At 37.7% G+C, this 23,778-nt stretch overlaps 1 protein-coding gene across 1 annotated transcript in view; it reads left to right on the plus strand.

Moving 5' to 3' along the window:
- Positions 1-23,512, plus strand: part of ZNHIT6 (zinc finger HIT-type containing 6) — a 29,865-nt gene extending 6,353 nt beyond the window's left edge. Inside the window, exons 6-10 of the mRNA XM_036387927.2 lie at positions 3,506-3,574; positions 4,354-4,434; positions 4,934-5,014; positions 18,839-18,963; positions 23,199-23,512. Of these exons, the coding sequence (XP_036243820.1) occupies positions 3,506-3,574; positions 4,354-4,434; positions 4,934-5,014; positions 18,839-18,963; positions 23,199-23,284 (442 nt within the window). The 3' untranslated portion in view covers positions 23,285-23,512. The remainder of the gene's footprint in view (positions 1-3,505; positions 3,575-4,353; positions 4,435-4,933; positions 5,015-18,838; positions 18,964-23,198) is intronic.
- The last annotated feature ends 266 nt before the right edge of the window (positions 23,513-23,778 follow it).

Here is a 23,778-nt window from a genome sequence, read left to right on the forward strand (position 1 = left end):
GGGGAACTACAGTTGATGACAAAGGAAGTTTTTGGAAGTTTTAGGAGAAATTAAAGGTAGATAGTAACTTTTTGTAAAACTGTAGTTGTGAAACAGCCTGTGCAGTTCTGAAAGTATTTTTTATCTACATCTCGTGTAGGGAGAGAGGTGCTTGGCTCCCCTTTTCCCTCTGATCCATTTCCATGCTTCTGAAGTAGCCAGAAAATGAGATGAAACCAAGCAGGGCAGGGATGGGCTATGATGCTGCTTTTACTGACATCACTGATGTGCTAGTGCTTCACCCAGATCTCTGCTCTTTTGTAGTTTTAAAGTCAGTGCCTTGGTATCCAAAAAACCAGGGCACTGTTGGAGGGGCATTCCATGGCAGCAGAGTGGCATGGAATGCTTCATGGAGTGAGCTGTTACTCAAATGCAGATAACTTATACAATTAGGCATTTTCATTTAGAAAATGAACATACTACATGTCCGTTGTATTTGAAGAAAATACTGCCCCAGTGAGCCATAATGCAAAATGAAGTCAGTGAGATCTGGAGCCAGGATATCTAACTTTGATCAGAACTTGTTGTGAAGCAGTCTTGATAGCATCTACAGCTGACATCAAGTCCTCTGGGCACACATCAGTGATGGTGAGGGAGGCTTCACTTCAATAACTGGCACCCAGCAGGTTGTTTTTCAAGACTTCATTATATAGTGAAGAGAATGAGGCTATTCCTGTTCCAAGCTTCTTTTTTTCTTGCCTACTTCTATCCTGTTCTTAAACTGTCTTACCTCTTTCTGCTTGCCACTTACTTCCAGGCTCTTCCAAAGAGTACTTTGAAGAGAGACTAAGACATTAATTGCCAGTTATGGTATTAGTTTGCTGAGAAAAAAATCAACATTTCTGTTTTATCAAAGTGGAATTTTTTGATGAGAAATGAGCTTTTTAACTTCAGCTTCCCTGATTCACAGCACTTTCTGTGCCCTATTCCATAGACAAGATTGTGCCTGGAAGGGGGAGGGAGGGCGGAAGTGAGAGAAGAATCCTCTAAGCTGATTTTACAGCTGCAGTGATGAGCTGAGTCTGCCTCGGTGAGCCCACAGGGAATCAGCCTTGCATGTGAAATGAGGATGTGCTGTGTGACTGCCATTTACAGACACATGTAGAGGTTCCTAGCAACAGGTAGCAGATAGCTAGAAGTTCTTTTTGGAGTGTTTCTTTTTCAAGTGCCTGTGTTAGAGACAGTCCTTGGGCCATGTACATATTTCTGTGAGCTGTGTCATGCTTTGTCTCTCTCATGCTTTGGCTGTCTTGATATAAAGATCAAAGTGTCACAGAAAGGGTCACTTAGAATAGATGAACATGGTCTGTTTGAAAAAATTGTGGAAGATGGTGAGTTAAATGAAAACATGGCACCAAGCCTCAAGTTAGTTAATAACATAGAACAAAACCCTCATCTGAACAGTCCTTACAAACTTTTTAATTAATGTGCCCATCACATAAGTGTTTCCTTCAGCTAATGTTGGTGACCCTATTTCTGTATCTAAAGCTTACTAACTTTTACTAGTCTCCTTGGGAAAGTGCTTTGAAATAACACCATTCTGTGTTAAATGGCAGATATTAACATGTTTGAGAGGAATCACAAGCTTGTTAATCACAAGGGAACTGAACTGGTTACATAACCTTAGGGATATTCCAGTTTGCTCTGTGTGTATGGTAACGTTGGTGCTTCTCTCAGCTGTCAAGATAAGAATTGCAAAACCTTGTTTTACCTACCTTGTAGAAAACTCCCAAAATTCCACTCAGTGGTTTTGAGTTATTTCAAAACATTTTGCAGTTTGGTAATTTAGGACTGTCATACCAATATACAAAAGAGCATAAAATTCATGGGCCCAAATACTATGTCAACTTCTGGTTATATATATGCTATATGATTAATAATGTTTTCTGTGTTACCCTCCAGCTCTGGCTGTACAGTCTTCTTACCTCTTCCAGACCTGATGTTCTCTGATTCCACATTCTCATTCTCTACCTTAACAAACATGAGCAGAAAGAAGGGAGGAATCACAAGGCGTGCTGCACAACTCTGCTGAGGCACATATTGTTTTGGGGACCCTGGACTTCATCAATTTATTTTATTCTAATTATTACTTTCTTGGAGCTGAGGGTTCCTGCTTGCTCTTTTTTTGCTAAATATTAATACATGTGATTTTACTTATACTCCAGAAAGTGTAGTTCAGTTGTAAAACTCACTTCTCCTAGGAACAACTAGGTTAGAGAATTACTTATTTGATAAGCTCACTTTATAAAAAGGGCTTGCATTTAAAAATTGCTATCAGAGTTAATTGATTTTAGCAGCTAAGTTTACTGTTTTGCTAGTGGATGCACATACGCTTCTCTCTGCAGCCAGCTAGAACCTGCTGGATAATGTTTCATTGGCCTGATAAACAAATTAATCAACATGTTGGAACAACACTGTGTTTACTTTTTATTGTAGACCAGAATCTTTGCATAACTGAAGGTGATTATCCTGGATGCAATGATTCATCATCATAATGTTCTAAAAAGCAGTTAAAAAAAAGACACCATTAGATATCCCTGTGCCTCACAGGTGTTTGTGCTCCAATTTCTAAATCTTTGCTGTTTGTCATGAGTGTGAATTTCTGAACCAGAGCAAAAGGCCAGGAACCTACCTTTTAGATTAGGGAATCTTTTTCCCTAAGCTTTCTCCCATGGAATTCTTTCAGAAAAGTTTCTGCAGACTTTCTGCAAGTGAGCAAAAAGGCAAATAGAGACTGCCTGATGTAGCAAAATTCTCTAGAAATACTGCCTAGATTGATACTGCTCTTGAGCTGTGCTTCAGTAGCTTCTGTTCTCAGGTATTACTTATGCTAGCTGGAGAGGGAAGATGATCCTAAAAATAGCAACTGACATATAGAAGAAAGGAATGTGACATCACTTTGTCTCTACCAGAAGTTTTACAATCTTTCTGTAAAATGCTTGTTCTTTCTAACTTCTCTTATCCATGTTATGCCAGAAGGCAGCTTCCTTCCCTGGCCATGACACATTTTCTATTGAGGCCATAATTGCTGGAAGAAGTTGAGTCCCCTGTGTTCTGTAGGACCCAGCCTCACCTGGGACTCTGGCTATTATTGTTACACAGGTTTGGTAATATGTCCTGGGTGATATGCCAAAAAGCAGTTTCCTTTTCTGAAATTAAAGGGCAGCTGGACTCGCTTTTAAAATGTGAAATACTGTTGATCAGTTAATTGGTGATATCTTAATATATTTGTAAGGAACAGATTTTCATTCCATGAGGATTTGAAATTTAACAGGATGTGGGAGCATTACATCTTTCAAAGGACATCTCAGCTTCTCTGCATGCCCCTTTTACTCTTTGAAGCCATTCAAAATCTTAACTGTGTATTTTCTTCTGCACCTATGCTGTAGGTTACCAAGCTTTATCACAGAAAAAAAATTGTTGTTACCAACTAAGGCTAAGAATATGCATTTCTTTTTGTTTTCAGGGAGAACAAGTTCTACTGGCATTTGAAGCTCATATTTCCTCACTGTCATGCTGAATACACTTTAAAAGGGTACAGAGCTTTAAAAAATATTTTATAAAGTTTCAATTAATCTGCTGAAGTTGAACTGCAAAATATTTTAATCAGTTCTTACTGAGTTCTGTTATACAGGGTAAACTCAGGTATTGATTTTAGTCTTAAATAAAAAAGCATTTCAATCTAAAAAATATTGAAAGTTGTGTAGTCCTTTTCTCTCTGAAAGCTAGCAGACTTTCTAAATCAGGCATAATGTTTGTTAGTCCTTTTCTCTGTGTAAATAGAGAGTTTGTATATTCATAATAGTAGTGCCCCTGCACCTGACATACTCTCTTCTCATGGAGCAGATGTTCAGCACAATTTGCCACCCCTCCTCACCTGCACTCTGGAACTGACCTTCATACAGGGTGAAATGGTTGCATTGTTTGCTTTGTAGGAAAGTCCACAAACACATTTTGAAAAGGCAAAAAATAAATAAGCTTTTATTGACAAATGTTTCTCCTTTTTTCCTAGCCTTAAGGGAGATGAGAATTATGTGTTGTCTGCTCCTAGGGCTATTGGAACAGCATGTTTCTTTGCAGAGTTAGAAACTGGAGATATGCATCTGTTTACTCCTCATACGTGCCTGTGAAATCCCAGTGCTGAAACTGAGATAAAGCTGCCATATCTGTGCAGTATTGATGCACACTTATGATCCTCCCATGAGCTACTCAGCTGTGCCACTGTAGCATGCTAATATACAGGTGACTCACAATAGATATTTGTGTACATGATGAGGGATGTCTCACATGCTTGATTTCTATCTTTGCTGAAAGGGTGCCTGACGATAAAACACTTGCTGATATCCTCAAGCCATACATTGATCCAGTGGAGTCAGATCCTGTAGTGTGTCAAAGGTGGGTATTGAATAACTTTCCTGCCTCGTTGATCTAATGCACTAATAAAAGGGAATGGTTCTGAATACATGGCTTAAATTAGCTGCACTATCAGCTTGCAGTGCTGAGTTCCCAGTCAGCAGTACATCTTTAATTCCTGTGACATCCTTACATTCACCAGCCAACTAACCCTGGGGTCCAGCCACCAAATTTAAACCAACAAAAAATTAAGAAATTGACTCATGGCATAAAGACCAAATAAAGCAACTGTAATTCTGAAAAATGTAACCATAATTAACTTCAGTAGAGGTGACAGTAAACCTTCAAAATAATTAGAAAAACATGCTAATAATTATAACCCTCATTTATAGAAAACACCTGGTATTTGACAGATTATTGTTTTAATGAAAATTACATCATTTTGGCTGTTGATTATGCATAAGAGATCCATCTCTTATGGATGACAGGAAGAAAAGTCATTGTACATAATTTCTGCATCTTTGCTGCTTTTTTTTTTCAGATTAAAAATCTATACAGCATCTCCTCAATCAGATGTACGAATTTTAATGAAAATAGAAAACAGGAGCCGAAACTCTGTCAGGTAAGGTGGTTCTTCAGTTTATGTGCTTACTAATTAAAAATAACAAGAAGATTTAACACATTTCTTAGTGTGTAATAATCTCCAGTATTACAATTGGAGATTACATAATCTCATGGATTAAACTTCAGTGAGTTATAAAAATGATTTGGCAAAAATGCTAATTCTTTGTCTTTTATAATGTCAGCATTGACATTTCAGTGCAATTATTGAGTGAGTGTGCCTGTACCTAAACTGCTTCAGGAGCAGTCCATGTCCATGTAACAGAGCACAGGTCTGTGTTAAAATGCTAAATAATTGTATTGACCCAGAGAAATGCATACATCAATTTCTTTCTGGAAGTTCTGCTGTGGATATGTTAACCTCCCAGAGGGAGAGAGGGAGTTGAAGTGATCATCAAGGAGACTTATCTTTTTAAATTAGTGCAGCAAAAATTATGTGTTTATCACAATCCAGTCACTGCATTTGAAATTACACATTTTTCTCAAAGTTACTTGCTCATCACTCTTCATGTTACCATATTTCTGGGTGTGGGCTTTTATGTCTTCAGAATTCAGACTTGTGCAGAATTGTTTTCTTTTTTTTCAGAACAGACAATAATCTTGAACTTCAAAATTAAGCTTCAAAGAAATATTTTTTGCTGAAATATTTTATTCTGAACACTCCACCCTATTGTCATTGTTGCTGAAAAGGATATGTAGCAGCTTAGGAGCATAATTTACTGTGGTTCACTGGTGATTCCTAGTTAGGCATCTGAAATTACATTTTTGTCTTCAAATGTAACAAATGTAAATAATATGCTTCCCTAAAATATGATACATTATTTCTAAGGGGGAAATAAGGATATATTGTAAGAATTGTAGCTGTTACTTAGCTTCCAGTTTCTACTGGGGATTTTTCCCAGTAATATTAAAAAATGTGCAATGTACTTTTCAATTCAAATTCCAATGCAAACTCTTAATGATTTTGATTGATTTTTTTCTCTTTGCAATCATTATTTGATATATGGTTGTAATGTTTGCCATCAGAATCGCCAGCTAGAAACCTGTTGTTTTTAAGTGAATTTGAAGATACAGAGCCCTGATTCTTATATGAGGTTGATAATGAGGTTGGAGTAATTGGTATTTATCCTACTTAGTGAATGTAAAGTTTAATGTACAGGAAAACAAGTAGAAGGTTAAAATAGATGTGTATCTTGACTTGAGAACTGCAGTTCCTCACTTGGAAATTTTGTGAATCTCTTCATATAAGTTTGTGGTGCAGGCCCAGCTGGGGCAGTGCAGACAGGTCAAGAAAACAGCATACTGAAAAAAAATTCCTCCTGTGGAAGGAAGGAACAAAGTTTGTTTGAAATGGTGGGACTGCTATGTCAGCATAAAGTCACTTCTGTCAACATAAGCTGTGTCTGTGGCAGCAGGCGCTCAGAGCGCTTGTTGTGACAACGGCTCTGGGAGGGAATGCAGATTTTTACTGTAAAAATCATTACAGATAAGTAAGAGAGAATTTGTTTTGATTTTTTATCCTTTTGGTTCCTCGTCCCTAAGTTAATTGGAGAGTATTGGCTTGTACTCTATGAATCAATAGCTGGAATTGCAGTGGAAGTAATTGTGATTGAAACATGACCAGCTTGCTGCTTAGTGATCTTCCCTATGGATCAAAAATGGAGTGGAAACAGAGCTCCCTCACCTTTCTTTATCTATGTTTCTTTAACAGTGGGAAGTGTTAACTGCTGGTTTGTGTAGTCTTGAGCACCACTGTCAGCTCAGTGTAATTTCTCACCCTGTGCCTCCTCATTCTGCGTGGTTTTAGGCTGTATATTCCTGTATGGCAAAATGCTCTGCCAGTGCACTTTGAGGGCAGACTGAAGGAGTAGGATTGATGTAGGCTACTGATACACGTAAGTCATGAATGTTTGTTATCTACAACTCCTGTGCCCACCAGAAAAATTTCTTCTCCACAAGCTGATAAAAGATAGAAAAGTTGAAAACATATAACATATGTTTTTACATCGAATGTTGGTTTTAGGCTTAGCACCTTAGAACCTTCTGGAAAAAAATCATTTTCATAGTTACAATTTTGTATTATTGAGGCAGTACAGTGGTGTTTCACAGAGTATCTAAACAGGATTATAAAATGTTAGTCTTCTAGTTCTAAGATAAGTATGTTACAGAAGGATTTTAGTATTTCCTGCACTTGTTTATGAAACAGGAGTTAGTGGTTTAGCTTTGGCTGTTTTCTGTGTTTCACAGCAAATCATCCTTTTAGTTTGAAGGTCCTCTGTAGAATGCTTTAAATTTTTGAGGTTTTATTTTTTTCTTTCTCCAGAAATATAAATTAGCCATGAAGTACTGATTTCTGCTTTCTCACAGGAGTTCTGTGGAACTTCTGCACACAGGTGTGCTGATATCATGGATAGCTGCCAAACACGGTCCTTGCTTTCTTCTTGCTATGTGTCTTAAATCATCAGTGGTGACAGTTCGTAGAGAACTTTATGATAAGTTCTTTTTTCTGTCTTCTCTAAAACCAGCTTGTAAGAATTGCTGTCAGTATGAATTGGTAACACTCCACAGTTAATTGGGGTAACCTAAAGCATAATTTCTCCTCCTGTCTTCTCAGCTTTAACTGTCATTTCATGCTCTGTAACTCTTAGTTTCACTTGGTTTATCTTCTCATTTGCTACACTTAGTTCATGAAGAATCTTGCAAAGGAGAGTTTCAAAAAACAAGCATTACATAACTCTCGTCTTCGTTTAAAACCTTTTGTTTTTAAATGAAGTTTGGAAAAAATCTGCCTTTGAATGGGTCAGAATACTTTTCCATTTGGGTACTGCTTGCTTCCATCACCTGTTATGCAATATTTAGTTAGTGTTGGTGTCAATTCTCTCCTTGGCTGTAACTATTCCAAGGAAGGTTTAACTTCTGCCTCTTGGATGATTTTTATAGTCTACATTCTTTCATAAAGTAGTATTTTCTTTCTTCTGGATAAATTAGTGTCCTGACTGTCTTCAGACCTTTATTTGGATGCCTTCAAAGTGACTTCATATGGTAAGAGTATTGCTTTTTCCAGTAAGGAAAGGAAAGGTGCAACAGCCAAATTACACAGTGTGGTTTGGGAAATACCCCTTCTCATTTTCCTGAGAATATCCTTATCAGGTTTTGTGTAGCAAAAAAAAACTAAACCAAAACAGCCAGCAGCCCTTCCAAAATCAAAAAGATTATTGGTCTTTTTCATTAGTAAGTTAGATTGTTTTGTAGCTGCAGATACTTAATGAGAAATTATTTACTCAGTCTTATCATGTAAGATGATCCTATTTGTATAAGAAAAATAACTGCAACTTAAACTTAATTTGAAGTAGATACTTTCAGAGACAATTAAATAAATCTAAATGAGGTTAAACCACAAAAATTTAATATCTTTTATTGGGTTCAGTAACATCTTGCATGAATCTTGTTTAGATAGTTGACACTTTAATCACATATATAGGATTTAATAGAATTGAAAAATAATGCTTTCTTAAACATCAGTGTTAGGTCTTATATATAGTAATATTATTTTTTGGCCTATTCAGAGTAGCATGTAAGCATTGTTTCAGAATAAGTTGTTGCAGAAAACTTTTTGGTGATTGGAAGGTCAGAGTATGCACTAGCAGAATAGTTAGGTGCCTGGAAAATATGTTCTGGTTGGCTTTAAGAACTTTGCAAAGCCCACTGCTTTCAGTAGAGCAAATACATGAAGGAGCTGGAGTACAGAACTGTGCCGGACTATATCCTGTCACTTTCCTGTTGTAAAACTGCCACATCATACAGGAGTGGATACAGAATCAGTTGTAGAATTGTTTTCTGTATCAGAAATACTGGTGTAGCTCATGCTTCAATTACTCAGAAAGCAAAAATACCAAAAGGATTTTTGTGCCAATTCCAACATCAAGGAGCTTCTTAACTGTCTGTGGTGGCACTGGCTGGGGCACATGAGAATAATGGCATGTTTGGCACTTAATTCTTGTGGACCACAGGGAAGAAAATCTGCTAAACAAGTATCAGAGGTTCTCCTCTAATAAATGCCATTGTTTTATGGTGGTGAACACTTCTTTTGCTTTAACTGATTTAATTCAGTTGCTTTCCAGAAGGCTGGATGATGTTAGTAATTTTGGATCACTTCCCTGTCTCAAGATCAGCTGGCAGAAATGAAAGTTATTTCCTTGGATGACTTAGCTCTGTGCTCAAAGAGAATTTTCTTTTGTAGTCTATTGTTTTTAAATAACTATGGGCTAGATCTCATCAGTAGGTTGCAGTAGTCGCAGTAATAGATTCAGGAAGGTGAAGCTTTTTGTCTTAGTATGGGCAAATAAAGCCAACATACTTTTGGAAAATTATCCTGGAATTCAAAAAGCAGTAGAAATGTAATGGAACCACATTTTTTAATGTAGCATTTAGATTATTCATTTCCTTATCTTTAAAAATGTCTATTAGATACTTGTGTCAGTTACTTTAGGATTGTTTTAAAAACCCTGTTATTGAAATATGTTGACAGTAGCTTTAAGTGTTGAGCTGTTTATGTTTTCCTTAGACACTTCCTTCTGCATTATCATTTGTGAATAACTTCATGTAAAACCAAGAGAACTTAGAGTCTTTGCTTTCTGCTTCTCACACATAACTCAGTTTCTTTTAAAAAGAAACTTCATCTTGCAGAGCAAGTGTGCTAGAATTAGTACATTTCAGGCATTATTTCTTCTTTGCATTTTCTGCAAATGTTGAAAAGTGGTGTGCTTTATTTATTATTCTCTAGTCTTACTTAGGAAGCAATTTCTTTTCACATTTGTGTAGTAGACAATATACATGAGACAGGAATTAAGGATACAAATCCTTGGCTGAACTGCTGGCCTTGGCATGAGTTGGAACAGACCCCAAGCTGGCTTTAACCTATGCCAGAAGATTGACAGTAGAATTCATTACTTCTCTGTAGCTTGCAGCAGCTGGCACAAAAGCAGCTCTGCCAGCTTTACAAAAGCAGGGAGCCAGCTTACAATAGTCATTCTTCACATTCTGCACAACTGTAGTCAGGCACCGGTGACTTTGTGCCGTTCAAGGGGAAATAGAATTTGGCCTGTAGTCTGTTTCTTAAACACAGCACTCCTGTGTATTTAAATTTGCTGCTGTTTTTCTCCCAGAGTGTTGGATTTTGGTTTGTGGGGTTTTTTGAATTAAAACTTCTTGCTTTTCTTACTGAATACTTCCTTACGTTTTCCTGCAGGTCATTTCAGACTTCCTAGTTTGTTACTGCAGCCATTTCAGTGTCATTTTTCACATGCTCCTTCTTTATCTGAACATCAGTCTTTCTGCTGACAAAAGCAATGCAGAGCAGCAGATGCCAGGTTACACAGCTTTTACTGTAAAAAAACAGTCACTTTCCTTCCTAGCTACTTACATTTTTCAGTAAAATCCTGTTACACAACAGAGATGGAAAGCAAAAAACTACTCATTGCTGAGTATAGTAAGTGTGTATGGTCAGAATTCATAGCAGGCATAGTTAAATGTTAGTGATGTCTGACTACAATTACTTGACCTTTCAAAAGATTTTTGGGATGATTTCAAAAACACCCAGAGTTTGTCCATCTTACTATCTTGTGCAATCATTTTTTCTTGAAAGGGATTCCTTTATGAACCAGTAGACGCCTGGTTTTTTTAAAGTAACAATCCAATGTTTTGTAATCCATGCTGAATTCTTTTGGATGAACTGTTTTATAATTAATGGTATTGCATTAGGGTTTCTAGAGTGTCCCAGCTAGAGAGTTGCTGACTGAGACATTTATTGCACAGAGATTTTTTTGAGATCATAACCTCCACTCCAAAATTCTGCTGTCTATAGTACAGCAAGTTAAATCCAGACAACTTGCAGAGGAGGAATGTGTAAATAAAGAGGTGGAGATGAGAGAACAGTAAGGGCATTAAGGTTGGCTTCAGCTGTCGTTTGACCTGTCCAGCCATGTAGTGGTGTTCTGTAAGCACCACAGGCAGATCTGAATACCCCAGACACTTCATGCTTGCAAAGCAGGTTGGCAGACCCCAAATTCTAAACCAGAAAAACTGTACACAGTATTCTCTTCTTCTCATTGTGTCTGGGTTTAAAGCATAGGAGCAGCCTACTCAGCACAGGCACAAGCAAATTTTCTGTCCTCTCTTAGAATGTGCAGCTGTTTCAAGAACAAATCTTGCAGTTTGCTCCAGCCTGCCATTTCTACTGGAGAACAGAGGGGAACTCCCCTATATGTATGTACCTATGTAACATGTATAGTATGGAAAGAGTCCTCATGTGAGTTCATCTGCTGTGTAGCATGCGCGTATAAGGCAGGCTAGAAGGCAGGAAAACAGGCTATGAAATTCAAGAAATTGCTATAGTTGGAAAAACCCTGCTGGATAATCAGTAGCCCCTTGGCTGAGGAAAGGAGCTGGTGAAAATGAGCTGTAGAACCAAAGTGATCTTGAAACCTTGTCCCATTCCAGTATAGAATAAGAGCTGTGAGATCTATTGAGGGGCTTAATTCAACTCTGTGGGTTGCTGTTTAAATATTCTTCTGAAGGAACAAGCAGATTTGCTCCTGTTTCTTGGCAGAAAAAACCAATGAGATGCTGACTTAGAGTTAGCACAGTCCCTAAATTTCAGGGACCAGGAGCATGGAAAGGCTGCAGAGGCTTCTAGAAGCAAAGATACAAACTCTGTGCTGGACAGTTGAAGTGATAGGCTGAGCTTGGAATCTGCAGCACTGTGAAAACATGACAACATAGCCATCAGTTTTTTTAAAGAAAAAGAGGAGAGGACAACTTCTTCACGTTCTTGTCAGGAAGGAGAAAACCTGTTCTTTCCTCCTGATCCTGCCAAAGGGGAATCCCGCTTTTTTTTAACTCTCTTTTGACGGAAGTGAGCTAGGGCTGATTGTTTCAACATTGCCAAGTAGGAATTGACCTTCCTGCTTGTTTCCCAAGAGAGTAATTTGGTTTTTTTACTTCATAGCTTTTCCTTTTCATTGTAAAGCATTGGTAACCTGTTACCTTAATGGAATGTTTGTGATACTGTGATTCCCATGAAAATAAGTATAAAATTTTTGAATATGTTTCCACCATTCAATACAGAGTGTTAAAGGTATTTAGACTCTCTCCATATGAGGTAAATTTGGAAGTTAATACTTGCTCTTCGGGGATTCAAAATTAGAGAAGGGTCAATTCTTCCTGAAGTGGAGGTTCATGAGATTAACTCAAGCATAATAAGAAAAGTATTTCCAATTTACAGTGACTGATTTCTCATCAGTTTTGTATTTGTTTATTTTTGCAGTGTACTGCCTGCTTGCGCTAATTTGTCAAATGAGATTTGATGTATTCGTTTTCTGAACTTGATGTATTAAGTGTTTATCATTTCACCTCTTGATACTCCTTGATAACCCATGCACCTGTAAAATTATTTATGGTTAGGTTTCATGGGGCTGTGTATCAGTATGCTGTCAGTAAAGTAGATTTACCACATTGGCTTTTTCCCTGTGACTGTGCCAATAATGTATTAGTGATGGAAGATTCCTATTTTGACTTCTCTGCATTTTTGGGGAACCATGCATAGCTTTTACTTATACTAAATATGCCACTGATGCCTTTGCCATTTTTGCATTCATCTGCAGTAGCCAGCTCACTGTCTTACTAATCAGAACTTCTCCCTTGTGAAATTTCATATTCACAATAAGTCTTCTGGCTAGTGTTAACTCAGGCTCTTTTGTTTCTTTATCTAAGTCACATAGTGGCCTTACATGATTGTGGTTTGCATTTTTTTCATATGTCAGCTCTATAGTATTTAAAGAGTTGTGAACCTTGAGCTTTTGAGCAGTTTGTGAAGCTGCCTGGCTTCACAAAGTAGGTAAATTCCCATGTGTGTAAAGAGCTATTGCTGTGATGCACTTGAATTATAGCATCTTTACTTGCTGCTGGATTTTTGTTCTTTTTTTTCATTATGTCTTATGAGATGGGGAAAGAATTTGCATTCTTGAAATTCAGTATCACTCTATTTCTGTAGTCTTTGCACCAAATTCTGCCAAATGCAAGAAACTGACGTTTGCTAGTTTCACATTTTCCCTTTGTTTTATTGTACTTTGTTTTATAACTAAAAGATGCAGAATGTTCTGTACTTCAGTTAATCTTTAGATCGTTATTGTGATCCTGAATCCTTTTACCACATCACTCTTAAAGCTCAGTCCACTAAATTGCTGAAGCAGTTGCCTTATCTGCTTAATGGGTTTTGCCTTCAATTGATATATTTTTCCATTACTGCCATTAATCAACTTTTAAAGTGCTTTTCTTCCTTTGTGCAATTGCCTCATTCTCAAGAGGCTTAAACAAGGACAGCCTTTGTGCATCTATGGTGACATACTTGTACTCTTACTTTACTCCTCTCTCCATTAACTGTTTTGTATATTTTCTAGAAAACCACCAATGAGTTTTTCTGGACATCTACTATTGTGTCATATAATTTAGGTGACAGTTGTTCCTGCTATCTTCACCTGGATATTACTTTTTTTCCTTGCAGGATGTTTAAACGGCCTGAAATACGTTTGTCCTAAGAGGGGGGTTGTGAGTTCAGTTTTTCTTTGCCCCATTTTACACTTGACTTTTCAACAGTTCTTAGCTTTCTTAGCCCATGAAAGAGAGGAGACCTTGGATTGTTACAGCTTGTCTTAGTATAGTCATTGTTTGAGGATGACCTATGGGTGAAATATGACAAGGAAAAGGAACAGCTCCATAGTTGTCTCAATAATTGGCTGTGCCTTTATTTGCTCTGTGAACATAGGTGTAGTTAGGAAGTGGTGATGATGTCCAAGATGCTTTCCTGTTATGCTGGCAACTTTTCTTCCTGTATTCTTTAGTTGGTTTCTAGCAGGGGTCGTAGTCCAAATGGTTGATAAGAGAACATTTCTTGTCCTAATTTTCTTTTTTTTCTCCCCAGAAAAAGTATGTTTTTGATGAAAGTGTTGCTTGGGATAGGGATTTGACTTGAAAAGGGTTTGGCCAGGCATCTGGTCTGTACTGGTATTGACTAAGTTATGCAGGTATCAGTAGTATGGAGGAGAGGTTCATGAATCTCTGTTGAGGCAAACTATGGAGGTCCTAGACCAGGAAAAGAAATGTAACCAAGAGTGAAAGGAGAAGCTGGCAGGTTTTAAATACTTCTGTAAACTGTAGTGTATTTTTTTTCATATTAAAATATCAACTTGGGCTAGGTTCCCATTCTCTTTCCTTAAAAGAGTGTTCCGGGAGAGAATTCCTTCATATTGTTTTGCTGTTGGTAAGAGTTAGTTATAAAGGAAGTATTATGGCAAGTCTTGAGGGATTTTTTGTGTTTGTTTGTTTCTAAGATATCTGCTGTTTTGCACATTGAGTTTTCTAATTTTGTCATGTATTTGGACTAATCAAATTCACTGGTTTAGGTTTTTTAGAATGTCAGAATTCTAGTGACAAAGTTAAATATAAATACTGTGCATTATTTCAATACATTGTGTTTGCTTTCTGCCATAGTTTTCCTTTCATACCTAATTCAAGAGAGCATTTCCCTACTTCAATGTTCACCAAATCATAACCACACGAAGAGGTTATTCACCACTTAGGAATGAAAGTCCATCTGTTAGTTATTATCTTTGCAATACTGCAGCACTTCAGAATGAGTGCTTGGGAGAGACTTTAAATGCTGTACCCAGTCTTTGCCCCCTTCTAGGCATATGCAAATACGTAGGAAATGCTACTCTCTTTGGTCTGGTGAAAAAAAATCCTTTTTTCTTCCCATACATTAGTGTAAGCTTGGTTGTGGATTTTTAGGACTAGGCCCAAAATAGATAGTGTGATTTATTGTATCTGAGTTATGCCAAGTAAATACCTCGATGTTTCCACTCAGTTCTAGGAAGAAAAGTCATCTTTGTGTAAAATATGTGCAAGCAGTTTAGTTGATCACTCTCACAGGGAAATCATAACTGTCGTTACACAAATACACATTTTGGTAATATTTATAATTATTTAGATCACTAAAACTTGTTTGTTCTCTTTTCAGTGTATAGAAGAGCAAACTAAAGAAATAACATGGCTACAATTTATCTTTAATTCCAGATTGCAGATTTTTTTTTATTATTATTAAAGAATAAAAAATTCCTGTAGATGACATTCAGGAAAACCTGATCAGCAGGGAATTTCCTGCTGTCTGAATTCATGGAGACAAGTTACGCCACTGCGATTATAGCCACAGGCTCCATTTGAGGGGAACTTGTTGTGATGCAGTGACCTAATGTGGCATTCCTGCCTGTGGGAGACAGATTAGGAGACTGAATTGTTGAATTCCTGGAAGGTGGTGGAATAACTATAGTGAAGCGTGCCTTTGGAGAAACTCACAGATGCTATCAGAAGTGCAGGGACATAATAATTTCAGTATTTTGTGAAAAGTAACAACTGTTCATAGAGCAGATATAACAGTTTGTATGGGAACTGATGTGGGATTGCTGAATCTTGCTAAATTTTCTCAGTTGTCACAATTTTTGTAGGCTTTTAAACTCCCTGCTAGCAGGCAAATTCTACTTAATTTCGGTTCTTCAAAAAGCAGTTATTGTTATTTCATTCCAGCTAAAATCAAAAACGGTTGTCTAAGATCATCTCTTTGTGGTCCTTATAAATGGAGTAATTTCTTATAAAGAAAAAATCCAGGCCTAATTATTGCTTTGCAGCATGGGCATAAAGCTTTGCTTGGGGCAAGAAAATAATAGGCAAAGTGTATTATTAGATAGTGGGTGTTGTTCAGGGAGGCTGAGGGAACATAAGGAAGGGAAAAAGAAGATATGTGGAAAGTAAATACCAGGAAGGAAAGAAGATGGAAAGGGAACATGCAAAGAGAAGTCCTGCTGAATACGGGGATTCGGAAGCCATAGTGCAGACAACTTGCATTAATGGGGCAGTGGGAATAAGGAGAAAGCAGAGGGGAGGTTTAAAAGAAAGAGGTGAAGATGGGTGTTAAGGCAATGGTGTTGTTGGTGTGGTCAGTAAGTTTGGAGCCAGGCTTATCTCAAATCCATCCCGGATGAGGGGGTGAAGGAGCTCATTTAGGATGACAGCCTCAATTAAGTTGGTTCATGCAGGTGGTCCTGGAGTAAGGAAGAGTCCAAATGAAAGGATAGACTGACACTGGTTGTTCTTCATTTCACTGGGTTGTCAGTTGAGGTGCACAGTGAAGGATGGGTTTGAAAAAGGCCACAGCTCCTTACGGGTTCTTCTCACACAGGCTATGCAATCCCAATGAAACAAAGCTAGTGGGTAAAAGTGGTGATAAAAGCATATCTGGTAATATCGGATTGTGATGTTCTCCTTCTTCTATCTCCTGCTTTTGGTGAGACCAATTTGCTGCACATACATGGAAGGGCCTACTATGCCAGTGTTGCTCTACATCCTCAGCTCATCCTGGTGAATAGTCACTACAGGAAATTACAAGACTTGTAAAAAAGGCAATTTCATTTCATTTTTCTCTAAACAGGTCTAGCCTTTTCATAAGTAAAAATTAGAAGAGTGTGTGTGTGTGTGTAGGCTTCTGGTTAAACCCTACAGGGCAGTCTTCTTTTGCCCATAGATTTCTATTGTTCACCCTCTGACACTCTGTGCATGACTTTGTTCTAGCTCTGGGATGAAATTGGGAAGGTGTTTATCACGACCTGGTCTTTCTGAGATAACCTGAAAAATCAGTCTTGCTCAAGAGCTGTTCTTTAGTAGACTTTGGAATTCATGTGACGAATAATAGTTTTATTTGGAGATCTTTTAAGCATGCACAGTCAAGGAAGAGCCTGACAGGTGGATTAGCAGAAAACCTCAACTTGCACTTGTGTATGAAGTAGAAAATATGGTAGAGTTAGGTCTTTTGGATAATATACACAGTAACAGGCAAGTTTAAATAAGAGAAGCATTAAGCTCCTTTGTTACATTCTTCCTGAAATTTATGGCTCAGATTATTGACTAAAAATTTACATGTCTTTCCTGTCACTGTCAACCAATAAAATTTACTTTTAACAAAAAAAGATAAAGCTCTGACTCAGTGATCTAACACTTCAGTAATTTACTATCATAAAATAGTTTTAAGTACAAATGTTTTATCTTATGCCAAGCTGGACGCTAAAGATGTTTTGTCTAAAATATGAGATAATGGAAAGTGTATTGTGGCATGTGAATTACTTTAGCCTCTTGGTGGTAAATGTTTGCTTAACTAGAAAGGAATGTGTTGAGGTCCTTGCCAAAGGAAAGGTATTGCCATACTTTGCATTTAGAGTACTGTAAATAAAGCAGTAAATATGTTTCTGTTCATATGTGTTAATCCACAACTTATGAATGCATTCATTCAATAAGACATGTAATGTACTGTTATCCCTTTTCAAGGGTTTCAATAAGAAGAGGTCATAATTACTTTGGCTTGAGAGAAACATGAAACCAAATATTTTCATGATGATATGAAGTTGAAAATGAGAGAGTTTTTGCTCAAACTAAGTTTCCCTTAAATCCCAGGAACTCAATTCCTGGTTTACCTCCAGTATTCTTGTGTGCTGACTCCCAGTGTACTGCTTTTAATCACACACTATTGTAAATCATGAAGTATATAATTTTCTTCACCCATCCCTTTGGTTTTGGCAAAAGAAAACACAACTGTATAATATGTTAATGATCAGAGGAGGTAGAGCAGCTATGGGAAATACCACATGTACTGCCTACAGTATATTTTGGTTTTGAACTTCATCTACCCTTAGATGATACATTGGCTTACTGATAATTTAATAATGCTGCATACAGAAAGTTGCATAACTCAGATTGCAGCATAATAATATCAGAGCATCCTTTGGATGCCTCAGTTTTGGTAAGTGAAGGCAACAAAGTCCGTCTTGTAGAAGCCTTTGAAATACTTCCCTTCCTTTCCACAAAATCCCACATCCAGGTTTGTAGCTCAAGAGCTGGGGGAGAGCATTGTAGTTTGAGAGAATAATTGTGGAGAGGATGCTCAGTTTGCTTTCCATTACTGTGGTATCATTTGTTATGCACCTGCTCTCACTGCCTGGGCTGAAGAGGAGCCCTTTCCTGGGAAGGGACTGCACACCCAGTCCTGTGCCTCTGGAGCACACACAGGGGATTTCTGCAGGGGGCTTCTCACTGATGCTGCTGTGAGCAGAGGTTTGCTCTGGCATAGCAGCTGTTGTACCATCTTTTAGAAATTATTGCTGTAATGCTCCTGTATCAGAACAAGGATATCTCTCCTACAAAAACAGAGCTCTAAGAGCTCCAGTGTACATTGTGATTTTGTAGTTTTGTTTCATCTTCCTAGGGCTTCACTGGTAATTTATAAGCAAACGTGATAAATAAGGTACACTACTAATCAAGTAAATTAAACCTGTAAGTAAAATATTAAATGTTATTTTTTATTTAGAATCAGGTTTTGATAAATGTATCAATTTTGATAGCCCTATGTCCTTATCAGATTTCTTTTATCATGCTAAAGATATTCATTAAGGCATAATAAAACATTTCAACCCTTGGAGAAATTTGGCTTTCATTCTCCTTTTTTTCTTTATGCTTAGATATAAGGAAGGTTTTAAAAAAATATGTAGTTGGAGTATAAGACTGGATATGTAATTTGAATTATAAGGTAGTTCTTCTGGACATGGTATCACCTGAAAATTGTGTGAAATGCCAGAAAGCCTTTTACTCTTTTTTTCCCCCCCCCACAGCAAATGTACATTATGTCCTTGCTAGTATTAAAATCCAAAGTAAACTTCCTGTTATTTTTAAGGTACAATGAACTGGATGCCAGCAGAAGCCTTCTAGATAATCTGAAAGGCAAAGTAATAATTGAGTATCCAACATTATTTGTGGTCTTGAAAACACTGAAGAATGACATGGTGGTCCTTGGCCAAGGTGAGTACATATTTATTTCCTGTTATGTTATACTTGGATATTTTAGTTATATAAACAGTAGTTAAGGATACTGCCAGGAATGAGCAATATGTCTTATATTTCCTTCTGAAGCTTAAAGAAGGCTATAGAAGAATCTGTTATGAATGCTCTTGTCTTAAAATTGCTGGCTGGTGGCATCCATCCATGAGCTGTATTGGATGTGTTTTTATTAACTTTGTTTACTGGTGCTTTACTGTTTTTTTTATATATTTTTAGCCACTAAGGTGAAACAATTATTGAGACTTGTGCTAACTTCTTTTTATGTAGCAAAGTTTGACAGAGTTGATTATTCCTGAAGAGTCAGGCTGTCTGGGGAAGATGAATTTTAAATAAACCTGATAATCATGCAAAGAATCATTCTCCATTATTTTCTAGCATAGCTTCTAACATTGGACAAATAATTCTGAGTTGTGAGATAGTTATTAGAAATCGTAATGGCAAAGTTGCTTTTTGGGTGAGTTAAATGCACAGTGTTATCTTTTAAACATTACTTTGTTGAGGGAGAACTTTGATCTTGGAGTTAATTTAGAAGAGAATCCAGATCTAGCAGGAATTTGCTTTTAGTTTCTAAGTTAATTTCAATTTTTCTCCCCAGTATAAAGGCTTCATGTCCAGCATCTGTTTCTAAAGCTAAAAGATTGCTCAAAGATATTTCAGCTGTTAAAAGAGGGAATCAGTTCTCATCTTCTAGTCCCCCACCTAGTCACCTTAGTTATCATATCTCATAACTTTCTGTGATGGGCCAGTCTCTAATTCTTACAGATTTTTGCAAAAAAGCTTTGATATATATTTGCAGTTACTGTTTCCCTGCAGCAGCTCAACCATGGCTCTATATGTATATAATGTGACTGATAAAATATGAGACTGAGAATATTGTACCAGTGATGTGGACCTCCATGGAGCTTGGCTGGTCTGGCTAGATTACACTGAGTGATCCCCTAAGTGAGAGCAATCTGGGCCCAAGTATGTGGCATGCAACAATTCCTTGAGTTATGCACTGCTGCGAGAGCACTCCAGGGGATGAGGTGGGGGTCAGGTCTGGTAACTGGGGTGCACACCCTGGCAGTGCACATACAGACACTGCAGTACATGAAGCTGGCAGCTTTTGAGTTCATCCATCATTTCTTTTTCTAGGAGCCTTGCTTTTCAGTACTCAGCTGTACCTCTATGACTTAGAGCTCAGGAGGGAATTACAATTGATTGACTCATGTACTTAATCTGTATGGGGTTGTCATTGTCTCCTGAGCTAATCGGGAGATTGTCCTTTTAAGGGTGCAGATTCAAGGAAGTGTTGATTGAACAATGGTATTTTGAGGCCATGCTGCTGCAGCACCTACTTCCTCTGTAAAAGGCAGAACAGGGGAAGAGAGAGCCAGTAATAGCTGGGAAGTGCCAACAGCTCTGCCACAGGGCAGTGCAAGTGTGTGTCTTGGGGACAGTAACCTTCCTCTGCTGCAGGAATCATTTGGTGTGTGGTCATCCCTGCAGGGGTTCTGAGAACACTAACAGCCATTTCAAGTTTTGAGAACCATTGATTTTTGTTGTTGTTGTTTTAATTGTTTCTATAGAGATTCCATAAAAATGAATTAATTAGCTCCCTGTTAAGTTGTCTTGGGTGTAACATAGCAAAAATTACAGCTAATGGCAAAAATACTATGATTTTCACAACTTTTGTCATAACTTACTGTCATCTTCTTAGTTAAGATATTAATAATCAACTTTGGCCTTGAGTTAGGTTAGGAACCTGTGTTCTTGGTATTTTTTCTGTTCAGAGTAGAAACATGTGATAGTGATTTCAGATTCATTGAGGAAAAGCATGTTCACAACATGAATATAAAAGCTGGAGGACTTTTTGTTGCTGTTACTCTGCCTGAAGACAAAGTACTGTTTTAGTTAGTGTGTCAAAATCATTGTGCTTTTCTATTGCATGTGATCTTTAAAGAACATAGGAGGAGCAAAACAGTTTTCAGTTTGCTTTAGCAGTTGCATTCACAGATAATTGCTAAAAGTGCAAACCTTACGTTAACCTCCAGGCTGTCCAGGGAGAATTCTCTGTTGTAATCAGAGAAGTATTTTAGCCCCTTCCCATCTCCCAAGAAGTGACCTTTCTGCTACAGTATCTTCAGAGTTTGTTGCAGTCCAGTTTCCTTGCCATGTATGGCTCTCTGTATCAGTGGCCCTCTCCTCCCAAGCCATCCACCCTGCTGATCCTACTGCCCCCAGTGCTGCCTTTCCTCTCTGCCTGCTGGCATGCCCAGAGGGACACTTGTGACACTTGTCCTGCTGGGAGCCTGGTGCTGACCTCCCTTTGCATTCCAGGCAAACAGCTGCCAGGGGTGGACATGTGGCAGGGTGTCTGCTGAGCGTGGGGCTCAGGCAGCCATAACCCTGCTGACCCTCTTTGCAAGGAACTCAGGCTAGAACAAGAAGCAAAGTCTTGGGGGAATTTAGTTGCTAAAATCTGCTTCCTTCCTGAGCAATCTCAGATCTACCTCCTTCCCCAGGAAACAACAGAATCAAGTTTTCATCGCCACAGCAACAGGCACATGCTGGGGAAACATCACCATTCTCCCTGAGATTCAAGTAGTAACCCCCAAGGACTGGTGGGGAATAGGTGGGGGATAGCAAGAGCTGGACACCTTCAAAGAGAAACTGCTAGGATTTAATGAGTATAAAGCCTATTCCTCCTATTTTTCTTTTCAGAAATGGCTGAAGTATTTTGGCTGAAACTTTCAACTACATAAGGAAAATAAAGATTGAGAAAGGAAACTGCCACTGAAAAACTTAAACTCAGAGTTTAAATTTTACATTATAAGTAAACTGCAGACAGTTTTATGGTGACATGGATTGGGCAATCCTAATTTATAGGCAATGCTATCAGCACCATACAAGTATGCTCTTTTTTAGTGAAGACAATCTATAATTCTTGTTAAATATTACTGTAACAGGAGTAAAATCTATCTGTGGAGCGTTGCTGTGAGTCAGAAGATTGCCACATTCTTTTATGTGATGTTTTGCTGCTTGACTTGATTAACAGCAAAACCTACAGGTGCTCTGATTTCAGCATACAGGGTCAGTCATGGCTGAAGATAGCAGGGGATTATGGAAGCTTTCACAGGCCTTACTTTGTGCATTACTCAGTACATATCTGGCATATAACTGTTAATTGATTATACACTAGATTTAATATAGACAAAATGTGACCTCTGATGTTTCTGGGTGAAATGCTTCTATTTTCTTGAACAAATTCCTTGGAAATTGTACAGGTGCACACTGTGTCCTGTGTATTATTCATGTTTGCCAGCTGTAGAACTTATCTTCACCAGACAGTAGCTATACTTCATCAGCTCCCTTTTGGTAACATTCTCTTAATGAAACCTCTGATACTAAATGCTCAAATGCATCTTTGAATTCATAGATCAAATACTGAAAATAACAATGAGAGCAGAGTGTGATTCATGGGCCTACTTTGCTGTAGTTTATTTTTGTGCTGCCTGAGTGTCACCAACCAAGTGGCATTTGATGACATCAGCACAAGGTGACCAGGGTCAGGGCTCGTTTAAGAAGGATCTGTGGGGTGTGAGGCTGAAGACCAGTTTTGGAGATGAGAATTTCACTTTATGATCTCAGCTGGGCACAACAGCTGTGCCCTAAAGCACAAGTTATTGTGTACCTTCAACTTCACCAGCCTTAGCTTATGGATGTACATAGCTTATCACTATCTTTGGGATGCTAAAACAAGTGGAATTTAATTTTTCCCTTTCCAGTTTCTCTGTAGTTCCTCATCTTAACTGAAATGCTAGGAAAAGTGTAAATTATTTATAATTCATTACAGTTGTGATATATGTCTGTGACATCCCAGAAAACAACATTTAAAACAAGCCAAAAGAATAATTTAAAATTCTCAGTAGATCTAGAATTTTGTGGGGGATAAATATTCTGCTTGCTGGTTGACTGAAAGACCAAGATTTAAAAGATAAAAGGATTCTCAGCATTGTCTTTCTTTCTCCTTCAACAATGAGGTGCTATCCAGGGCTTTGTCCTATGTCATGAAACTTTTTATGTCTTATGAAATAGCTGTCCTAAAGAAAAGAGTGATTAAAAGGAGAAGAAGATACGAAACTGCTTCTGTATGATGAGCAAACAACATTGCTGAAACTAATTGCTTGTTTGTTTTTTGTGTTCTGTATCCTCAGATGGCAGTGAGCCTGCAGAGAACTCAGACAGTGAAAGCTCATCCCTTTCATCTGTGGAAGAAGGGGAGATTCAGGACAGTTCATGACAGTTCTTTGAGAGAACAGGATGGAATGAGCTTTTATTTTTTTAATTATTTAATTAAATTCTTTTGATACAACTAAGTTCCTAGAGGTTTGGCTTAACTTCCTTTACTAAAGCTAGCACTCTCAAAGTGCTTGACTGTTTTTGGGTTTAATAATGCATATTTAGGGATGTAAATCAAAAGATGGGGAATTGTGGTTCCAAAAGAAAATAATATTCTAACTGAATTGCAGTCTTTAATTGCACCATTGTTTTTACTTTTTCCCTAACCGGTTCAGTGCCAAATGTTTGAGTTTAAATATCTGATCACATATTTGTATTTATATGTTGATTTGAGTGTTAATGCTTAAATTTACTGAGAAAAAAGTACAGTTATTTCATTAGATCAGTTTCCTTCTACAGTGTTTCTGTGTAACACTGAGCTACTGAAAATGGTCTTATGTTACTTTTGATCTTGTCTGGTGACATTTTGGGTGCTTGATGCAATACTTTTTTTTT

This window comes from Molothrus ater, chromosome 9, assembly GCF_012460135.2.
Source record: "Molothrus ater isolate BHLD 08-10-18 breed brown headed cowbird chromosome 9, BPBGC_Mater_1.1, whole genome shotgun sequence".
Classification (NCBI taxonomy): Eukaryota; Metazoa; Chordata; class Aves; order Passeriformes; family Icteridae; genus Molothrus; species Molothrus ater.